Source organism: Microtus oregoni, unplaced genomic scaffold (assembly GCF_018167655.1).
Source record: "Microtus oregoni isolate MIOR12 unplaced genomic scaffold, Mior012 000000F_ref0000247, whole genome shotgun sequence".
Taxonomy (NCBI): domain Eukaryota; kingdom Metazoa; phylum Chordata; class Mammalia; order Rodentia; family Cricetidae; genus Microtus; species Microtus oregoni.
Window position 1 is genome coordinate 507984 of NW_024543059.1, and position 10833 is coordinate 518816.

General features: G+C 42.8%; 1 protein-coding gene across 2 annotated transcripts in view; it reads right to left on the minus strand.

The window, feature by feature from the left end:
• Window positions 1-9055, minus strand: part of LOC121445967 (glucose 1,6-bisphosphate synthase) — a 33813-nt gene extending 24758 nt beyond the window's left edge. The window contains exons 1-2 of one of the 2 annotated variants that reach the window (XM_041648185.1): window positions 9046-9055; window positions 8422-8766 (exon numbers count right to left, since the gene is read on the minus strand). In XM_041648185.1, the coding sequence (XP_041504119.1) occupies window positions 8422-8532 (111 nt within the window). In that variant the 5' untranslated portion in view covers window positions 8533-8766; window positions 9046-9055. Of the gene's footprint in view, window positions 1-8421; window positions 8842-9045 lie in introns of those variants that run through there. The other variant, XM_041648175.1, reaches the window with a different exon arrangement.
• Window positions 9056-10833: the final 1778 nt, after the last annotated feature.

A 10833-nucleotide genomic window follows, 5' to 3' on the forward strand; every position in this document is an offset into this window, starting at 1 on the left:
TACTTCCCTCTCCCAAGTGCTGGGATTAGAGATATGCACCACTATGACTAGGTTCAGCCCTAAGTGTTCTAAAAACTTCAAAGCTGCTTGGGGAGACTCCCAACCTGCCACAGACGCCTCAAATAGACTTTATTCCAATGGCAGGACCCACCGATATTGTCATGGCAACCACTATAACTGAGGATTTTCTTTAGGAGATTTCCTTTCATCCATGATGGCTTCAGATAAGCTTCTACAGTTACTCTACATAACTTTACCCATAGTTGCCCCACCTCCTCCCAGATGCCCTAAATTCAGTCTGGAACGAGCACCTCCCAGGCATCCCATGGCAGGTAATGCATGCACATGTGTATAGTTGTATAAGCAGTGATCCTCTCACTCTCCTCTGAGCAGCCCAAATATCTCTCTTGTCCACTCACCTGCTGATACTACAGTTCTGGCTCCAATAAAGCCTCCTTTGACTACTGCTGCTTACTTCTGATCTGTATCACAGGCTGAGCTTCTAATAGGGAGAGCAGACAACTCTTGGGCTCTCAGTCCCAAACATACCCAGCAGCAGCAGCAGCAGCAGCTAAGAGATGGCCTGAGTTGAGACTAACTGCAGAAGAGCTAAGAAGGCAAGAAACGGTTAAGAGCTGAGACTGCAGAAGGTCAAGGACTGTGAAGAGTCCCAGAGAAGAACTGCAAGACCCAAACACTAGCCCTGACCGCCAAGGAGATAAACATTAGGGCACTGAGAATACCAAAGCACTAAGCTCAAGGTGAAAGCACCAACTGTTGGGTTCTGAGCTACTTAGGAGCCTAGGCCAGTGGTTCTCAACCTTTCCAATGCTGCAACCCTTTAATACAGTTCCTCATGTTGTGGTGGCCTTTAGCCATAAAATTATTTTTGTTGCTACTTCATAACTATAATTTTGTTAGTGGTATAATGTAAATATCTGATATGTGATGCCCATAAACTCATAGGAAGTAACACTGTGAGGAGGTGTAGCCTTGTTGGAATAGGTGAGGTCTTGTGGGAGGAAGTGTGTCACTGTGGAGGTGGGCTATGAGGTCTCAAGTATGCTTAAGCCACGCCAGTGGGGAGTCCACTTCCTGTTGTCTTCATATCCAGATGTAGCTTGTACCATGTCTGCCTGCATGCTGCCATGTTCCCTGCCATGGTGATAATGGACTAAACCTCTGAAACTGTAAGCCACCACCTCAATTAAATGTTTCCTTCATAAGGAAACATTGCCATGGTTATGGTGTCTCTTTACAGCAATAGGAACCCTAACTAAGACAATCTCCAAAACTGTGAGCCCAAATAAATCTTTTTGTCTTTATAAGATGAGCAACCACAGTAATTTGTTATTGTGATGTAAAACTGACTAGCACAATTGGCATTCAGAGTTTTAAATCTTTTACTGCATAAAAATGAAATATTTCAAAGAAAAAAATGATATGAGAAAATTTTGTAGCAGGGGAAAACACATCAAGAGACTTTTCTAACAAGATAAGTTCTGGTTAGCTGAAAATCAAAATGCTTTAGTATCTGAGAAAATATTTTTCATTTACAATATTAGGGTCTCTGTACTCTTTGGGGCATTAAAATATGGCCACTTTCATACTTTGGTAAGATACAGCACTGTGATGTCTAATCTTGACAACTTGGCTTTGGGATCACCTAGAAAACACATCTTTGTGTCTGTTGGGCATTTCCTGAGATATTTAACTAAGGAATGTGGACATCACCCATGGGCTGGAGTTCAAGACTAAATGAAAAGGAAGAGACACAAGCATTTATCTGGGTACAAACGTGATGTGCCAGCTGCCTCGTTCCTGCTGTCTCCCGTGTCATGGAGAAATGTCAAAATAAGCTCTACTTCCTCAAGTTCCTTTAGTCATAATCTTGTCATAACAATGGAAAAAGTAACTAATGCAAATGCTTATTCAATTATTCAGTTGAAAAGATCCTATACAGGATTTGTGGCAAAGCTCATGCTGAATCTCTGGCTCTTCTGCACCAGAATAAATTGCTTTCTATTAACTCCCAACAGCAGAGGGCAGCAGCCTCAGTACAAACTGGCAATTTCTATAGCTATTAGGAAGCCAGAAAGGATCATGAATCAAAGTACATAGGCCAAAACCCAAAGTCATTGTGTGACCTCTTCATGTGTAACAAGTTTTCTCTGAGAGTGAAACATCCCACCCTGTAGGGAAACTCCTTAAGCAGGTGGGTAAAAAAATTAAAAACATCCCCTAAAACTGACCAGATTCCCTAGGCCCCTCCCTGCCACAGTAAGCAGAGTCTAGTGGCAAATTGCCAGACCAACTGCCTGGAAGATACAGAAACCAGCCCCTGGAAGAGGTTTAGACCAATTGAGGCACCTAGAAGGAATGCTCCCCAGCAGGGGATTTGCAGGTTGCAGGCTGTGCGGTGTGCTTCAGGTTCCCAGATTTGTGAGCTGGGATGGGCTTGGGGATGCAGTTGTCTTTTGAATCATTTCTGCTTCTTTCTGTAAATAACCCCAATAAAACTCATTGGTTCACCAAGTTGGACTTTGGTGGTATCGAACTTTGGTCTGTTATAGGGGTCCTATCTGGGGTGTGTATATCTCAGATATCCCAGATAGGGGTCTACTCTAAACCTTGTGTGTTTTGTCTCTCAAGAAGTTTTGCCACACAACACCTCTACATTTTGTTGCTCCATCAAAATGAAATGCTATCCACAACATGAATGAATAACGTGCTGATGTGTCAGTCACAAGAGACAAATACTGTGTGACTCTGCTCATATAAGGTACCTAGTCGTCAAATTATAGAAACAGAGAGTGGTGGTTTTCAGGGGAAAGAGGAAGGAACAAACAAGTTATTTAATGGGCATAGAGTGTCAGCCTAGCAAGATGAAAAATTCTGAAGGTCTGTTCTACAAGAATGTGAATATTTTTATAAAAACTAATGAACTATATACATCCTTAAAAATGATCAAGATGGTTACTTGTATGCATTTTCCACCATAATTAAAAAAATTAAATACTATGTTCTATCTTCTGGTTGACCATCAAAAGAGAATATAATTACTAGGTTAGATGCTCTGAATAGTATTTACTTTAGACTCTTTTGGCACACCCTTGTGCTACCTGAAAAGAGCTCATAGTTTCTTACTTAAGCTTCATCAATTAATTATTGAAAATCATCAGGTCATGTTTTAATGTGGTTCATTTTTGGTCAATAATTTACTTAGGTCTTTCTTTTTTTTTTAAGCTTAGGGTGGCAAGCCTGCTAGGCAAGCACCACCATTAAGCTACACCCTCAGCCCCATTTCCTTCCTTCTTGCTTTGGTCAGCCTAACCACTCTGCCTCTTTCCCTTCCTTCCTTTCTTCATAGGTGACTGCTTAATTGCTTTTCTGATGCTGATAGAAATGACATGCCATCTTTACCACACCACCAATACCTTAAAAAAACAAAAACCACTAAGACACAAACAATACATTCTATTTACTTCTTTGATGAATGCTGTGGATCTCCGCTAACTTAGCAGCCAGGATTTCTTGTTCCATGTCAAACATTTCTCTTATTTCTTCAACTTTAATGTGTGTGTGTTTGGTAGAAGGGGATCACTTTTTTCCTTTCGTTTTCTAGAGCTCATTCTTGTTTTCAGTTGATTTTTCACACTATCTTTTTTCTTATTTGCTGATGAAATAATTCTCTATTTTTAGTTTATAATTTTGAAGTTCCTATGTTCTCCACTATATCTCTTTTTATATATGTACCTACTGCTTTATCTTGTTGTTCATACGAACTATTTTCTTCATATAGATTGATACTTAGTTATTAAAGGCCACAGATTTTCCTGGGAAGTTGGCATGAGCTTTCTCTGTTTCATATACACAGTATGTTTTCTGCCAATATCTTCTTAACTAGAAGGGTCAGTTGGGATTTCTATGTCTGAAAGTTACTGTTCTGTGGATTTTATTTAAACAGATTAAACTATTTAATTTTTCAAAAGAATAACTATAGAACTAGTAATATAACTATCAAATTTTGGAATGTGCTATAGTCTAAATATGGCCTGTACCCCAAGGCTTCCCATATCAAAGGCTTGCTCCTCAGTGTGGAAGTACTGAGGTAGTAGAACCTTTCAAGAGTTGGGTCCTAGTGGGAGGTAACAGGGTCACCACTAGAGACATTTCCTTAGGGGTTTGTGGATGAGTTCTAACAAGAATAAGCTGTAATTTACAGAAGAGAAGAGAAGAGGTTAAGAGGAGAGAATTTTAAAAGCAAGGCTTACCCCTCCCTGCTCTCTGGCTTCCTGCCTCACTGTGTAATCCTTTTTACAGTGGCTATGCTGTCAGGAGTCCATAGCCACGAGTCTAACTAGAGGCCAAACAAACGTGGCTACTGATCTCATACAAACTGAGCTAAGTAAACCTTCTTTCTTTAAACTTTACCCAGGCTCAGGTACTTACCATAGCAATGCAAGACCGACTAATCAAGGAAATATGGGGAATTCATTCACAGCCTTTTTGTTTTGGTCAATTTGTTAAAAAAAAAATTCTATTCTTAAACATCTGAAAATCGCTGTGTTAGACTGAGGCCCTTTATTTCCTTTTCCAGGTTCTTTATAAGCCTAACCTATCTTCAACTTCATATTCTACTCTTTCTTAATACAGATCTACATTCTACTTACTATTTCTTCAGCTGCCATGGTAAATTCCTGCCTCTACTCTGGTGTCAACATATATGACCTTTGCTGTTGCTGTTATAATCAGCAGAGCAGCTCTGCCCTGGTTCCCCGTTCCCCCTTCCCTTTCTACCCATCCAGGCTTTAACAGAGCTTAGTATCTTATATATGATTGCTTACAGCGTTAAATTCACATCGGAACAGAATCGACAGACAGTTGTGAGGCTAAAGAACCTGGACTTGAGGCGAGAACTGCTGGTCTGTAATTTGACAAGGCATGACAGCACCAAATGAATGAAACAGGAAGGTGTGGCCTTACCTAGAGCAGAGGAAGGCATGCTGGTGGTAGAGTTATCTGTGCACAGCTGATAGGAGGGACTCCTCGATCCCTGGACTTACTGGGTTATAGTAGGAGCACAGCCCCATACAGAGATGGATGCATTTACATGTTACAAGCTGATGTGGTTACATGTTATATATTTGACTCCCTGTGATTTGGCTTCATGATGGCCAAAAATCTTTGAATTTGGTTTCCCTATGGTGTATCTACCAAATGCCTGGGTTAGGAACAAATCTATTTGATTATTACATCTATAACATAAACCATAAGTTAATAAAATAGTGTTCTTAAATCAATCACCAATATCTATGACCCTGATGTTAGTGAACTCATTTTAAGACTAGGGAAGCTAACATACTAAACAAAAGTCTAAATACTAGTAGGAGGTCAGATCCAAGTCCCTACTGAAGCTACACAAGAAAGAGTACAAAGCAAGAGTCTCAACTCACTCTGTTCAGGTTGACATGCTGTCACTATGCAGCCCAGGCTGGCCTCAAACTCTAATTGATCCTTCTGGGTCAGCCTCCTAAGTGCTGAGATTATAGGTAAGAATCACCATGCTGGGTCTATCTTCTTGCACTATTTTCTTATTCTTTTTTTCCCAAACATGTCCTGATTTTAATTAGCAGCATGCTATGTATTAGAAATTATTTTAAGAACAGCAATCATCTTTCTCATGTAGTATTTTTTAAAAATAATTCTTTCTCTTGCATGCCAAATTACTTTGATGAAATTTCAATACATATTTTTATGTGAATATTGTTATTGGTCACAATTATATGGCTAATTTTGCTACTCGTAAGTAGAAACTGGGTATTCAGGACCCTGAGAACAAATGATTCTCAAGTAACTTATGGTAAACTGTCAGAATGCATCATTACATACACCCTTACTTGCTGAAGGCCATTAAAGATATACTAAAGCTCTTCTTCATATACCTTTCCAAAGACTTCTTGGTACCCTAAGCTCTGGCTTAGGCTCAAGTTTCCAATTCTTAGTCTTCCTTCTCCATCTTAGCAAATCTGAATGTTAACTAAAAATTCAACATGAATAACATCTTTTTCTTTTTTATCGAGACTTTTCAATGTACACCAAGCCACCAAGACTAAAATTAATAATGTTGGTGACTATGGCAAATAGCAAATTACCCTGAGACCAATTTCTAACTTATTACATGCCTCATCAGCCTTCCAGAATCAGCAGCATTATCAGGACTCCTTAATTGTATTAATCAGGAGTTGAGCTCAGACTCTCTGCACTGAAAGGCTACATGTACTGTTCAGGTACAATGAAATACTTGATTTCATTTTGTACTCTAAATTTCAGTGGCCTAGGACTTAGCCTAGCTTACTTAAGTATCAATCTACAGAAGATAAACATATGTTTCTCCAATAAAAGCATTATCCCCCATTAAGAGAGAGATCAATAATATATAATTACTAAAATTATTTAAGTCTGTTCTTCTGTTAAGGTACTTATTACTTGTCCTTTATATTTTATTTAGGAGCCTTTGTCTTACTTCCTTTTAGTTCATTGAGGTCTACATTTATTTCATCTTTCTCCTGCAGGCTTTCCCTGTTCTTTTCATGTGCATTCCATGATCTCATAAAGTCTTCTTTGAAGCCAGGAGGAGGTGGTGGTGGTGCACACCTTTAATTCCAGAGCTCAGGAGGCAGAGGCAGGTGTATCTCTGTGAGTTCAAGGTCAGTCTGTGTTACAAGAGCTAATTCCAGGACAGCCTGGGCTCCACAGAGAAATCCTGTCATGGGAAAAAAAAAAAGTTTTCTTTGACTGCCTCACCCCACAGATCACTCTCACTTTTGAACTCCCATAAGAACTGAATGCCTGCAACTTCTTTTATTGCTACTGTATAACTATTGTATCATTTTTATATGCATTTAACAGTTCTTAAGTATTTCTATGTCTCAGCACTACCTGGGCATAGCTCAGATAATAAGCATTAATTCATTCAACCAGGACATTCATTAGGGTAAACATTGTCAAAGCTGATACTGAAAGAGAAAAGAGTCTATTTTAGTGTGGTCCACAGATCAGCCACACTGAGATCAATCCCCTGGAAGCTCACTAAGGCTGCCTGTCAGGCCCCACCCTAGTTGTCTGGTCAGAAACTGCCTTTCAGGATTCCCAGGTGATCTATTAGCACTGTTCAGGTTTGAGAAACACTTGCTCAGACTCTACAAGAATGAGTAGAATATTTAAGATATAACTTCAAATAACTTCATTGTAATTGCTTGTTTGTTGGGCTTCCTTATCTACTAACTGAAGGCTTGCTGAGGGCCAGAACTCTTCTATCTTTCTCACCACCAGCGTTTCCTGACCGGCCTAGACATTCAGCATTTTTCTCCTTCTTGAATGCATAAATGACTGGGAGAAAAAAAATAAAATAAACTGTTTCAGAAAGCTAATTTAGGTAGTTCTTTTGTATAACACAATCTCACATATTGCCATACAAACCCCTTAATCCAATTATTAACCAGTTTTACAATGTGCAGCTTTCTCCATTTTAGCAGCGGTATCACATGAACTTGATAAAGCAAACACCTGATTATCCTCCTGTCCTCTGAGAGAGCTTCCAGGGGCCTCTTTTACAAGTGAAAAGGCTGCATTTTAATTCCAGCTTTCACCAATCTGCCCTACGTGCCCGCACAAGGAGAGGGAGAGGGCAGTAAAAATGGTATGGCAGAGCAATTCTGAATTTATAAATATATGGTCAGAATCTGCCTTTTAAGATTCCCAGATGATCTGTTGGAACGTTTTGGGAAGTAATGGTGTAGACCATTATGAATGTATATGACCACGAATGGTTGAACAGAATACTTCAGGAAATAACTACCAGCAGAGGAATTAAATAAGATGAGAACCCTTGTCATTTTCAAGAGCAAACGGTGATACCAGAAAATAGAGTGAAACAGAACAGCGATTTCTCAGCGACAGAGGGTGGCAACACACCACCAGACCAACACCAAAGCAGATAGTGGTTAGTAACGTCCAAGAAACGTACCAGGAGCTACTTTCAGGTTCTGCAAAGAAGGAAGTCAAGGGAGAAAGAGGAAAGGAAATGGATGCAGAGTAACAACGATGAGGATGATGCGGATGAAGTATTTTTCGAGAATGAGAGCTGACACGCACTGGAAGGAGAGGGTGATAAGGGAGCAGGTTGCAGTGAAGCCCTATTGCAAAAGGAAGCTACTGCAGATGTCCCTGCCCAGCCCAGACCTCCCGAGGGAGGCAGCCCCTGCATAGGTGAGAGGCTTCGCCCAACTCCGCTAGCCCTGCGGTGGACGGAGCCACCTCCCCCGGAGTCTGCAAAGCCCTGGGTGGGTGCCGGAAAGGGCGGACTGTGAAAGGGTGGGCAGGAAACGGGGGCGGATGCTCGGGTGACCAGGTACTCACCTTGTCCCACCGCAGCCACTGCCCGATGGCCGTGTCCAGCTGGGGGTCCCCGGTGAGGTAGGGGGCGTGGAGCAGGTTGGAGTTCAGGTCACCATCTGCGTTCTCAGCCATGGCAGACACACGGGTGTGCGGGCCCGAGGGGTGGGTGAAGACACCGAGTTGGGGGGGCTCCGGGTGCGCTCACCAGGGTCCAGACGCCCCCTCCTCGCCGAAGGGCATCGGAGACCAACCGCGAGGCGTTCGGTCAGCGCCAGCCCCAGCCGCAGCTCCAGCGAACCGGGAGAGAAGGCGGAGACTGTCAGCCGCCTCCCCGGCAGAGCAGCTCCGGATCTCAGCTCGAACTGACTGAGGCGGGCGTGAGGCGAGAGAACAACAACAGTCCCAGATGTCTGGGTCGCCGCCTTCGCCCGCGCCGCCTTAGGCCCCGCCCCCGCGCCGCCGGCCCCGCCCCCGCCCGCTCCCGCCGCCCCGAGAGCCCGAGGCATGGGGCGCGCGCCCGGAGCCTCCGCATCGGCGCGGACTGCCCGCCGAGGCAACGGTGCACAGCTGGCTTTATTTTTTTTAACGCCATTCCCAGCTGTCTCTCCCGTGTTACCCGCCCCACACTCGCACGTGTGTCTCCACCTGGTGTCCCTGTCGCCTCTAGCAGCCCGCCTCTGCGCTCCCTAGGAGATCCCCCGGCGCCCGCAGGCCCCACCCTCTTCGCCTGGGGGCTCTGTCTTGCTGAGGGGGCGGGGAACCGAGGTGGCGCGCGTGAAGCCTCACGGGAGTTGTAGTCTCCCCCCCCCCCCCCCCCCCCCCCCCCCGCCAGCTCGGAACCCCTGACGCTTCCCTTGGCTTCTTAGTTGGGCAGCGCGGCAGTAGTTCCCTGAATTAAGGTAAACAAGGAATGTCGTGAGGATCAACTTGTATGTATTTGGTGCATGACAGTTGACGAGTTGTTTTCTGTCATCTCATCCATCCTGTGAGCTATGTGGTAGGTATAGTCCATTCCACTTTACACAGAGGACGCCGAATTTTCTAAGAGGCAAACCGAATTTTCTAAGCAATAGCGTTCCGGGAGAAATGAGTGAGGGTTCCAACCTGTCACAGCACCTCAGATGGCAGTTGCTTTTGCTCGGATGCAACAGCAGAGTAGAGGTGGGAAGAACAAAATGTCTGGAAAATAGGAATGTTGTCAGAAGGATGGGTCAGCAATTTAACCCTATTTTAAGGATGAACAAACATCATAAAATGCATAAACCACCCGGTGGTGGTGGTGCACTCCTTTAATCCCAGGACTCGGGAGGCAGAGGCAGGCGGTTCTCCGTGAGTTGGAGGACAGCCTGGTCTAGAGCTAGTTCCAGGACCTGGGAAATAGCCGTGTGTCCAAGAAAGAAATTAATTGTCCACTAAAATAAGAATTAGTATCCATAACAAATATTAAATATCCACTGTATGTTAATAATTATGATAGTTGGGCTAAAAAGATGGCTCAGCTGTTAAAGGCCAGGCTCACAATCAACAAGACAAGAATTACTGTAGGAGTTGATGCTACAAGAATGTAAATAATTATTTGATTCACGAAATAAAGACTGGGGTCAGAGCAATGTTTCAGCTGTTAAAGCTAGGCTCACAACCAAAATGCCAAGAAATAAAATCTAGAGAGATAGGATATGTGCAAGATGTTTATTTCATGATCAAGAGTAAATGCTTGCTGAGAAGAGTGGGAGTGAATTTGTCTGAGGTAGTCAATACAAGCATCAAGCAGGAGGGACCTGCACTGAGATTTCAAGAACAGAAAATAAATAAGTTGAGAAAAAAGTAGAGGGCATTTCAACCCCATTGATCAGTGATTCTCAAGTCCTACTAGGAGACTGTTTAAAATATACGTTATGCTAGTGGACATAATTCCCAGAGATTCTGAATTTGGGTAAGGTCTTGATAGCACCATAAAAATGTCGATTGATGTGACCAAGATGGTCATAATTAAGGTACACATTAGGACATATGTGTTGGCATTCTCTGGGAGATTATTAAGAAATGCAAATCTTCAGTATTCAACGAAGTTCTACTAGCGCATATTTGAATTTGAGGAAGTCTGGTTATTCATATTTAAATATTGTAAGTAGTAGGGTTCCTGGAGAATGGCTCATCTTCAGTTTACAATGGAAGCCCAACGACATAGGCTGTGATACATTGGTGAAGGAACAAACCGGCTACAGGATAGATGAACTTATCAGTGAGAATGAGGGCAAACAAGAAAGAAAAAGAGTTTCCTTCTACCATGTTCCTTTATCCAGGCTGGCCACATTTAGGCTGGGTTTTCCTGCTTTAGATAATCCAATCAAGGAAGTTTCTCACAGGAGTGCCCAATAGCCTATGTTCTATTGGACTCCAAATGCAGTCAAGTTGACAATCAAGAGGAGCTAT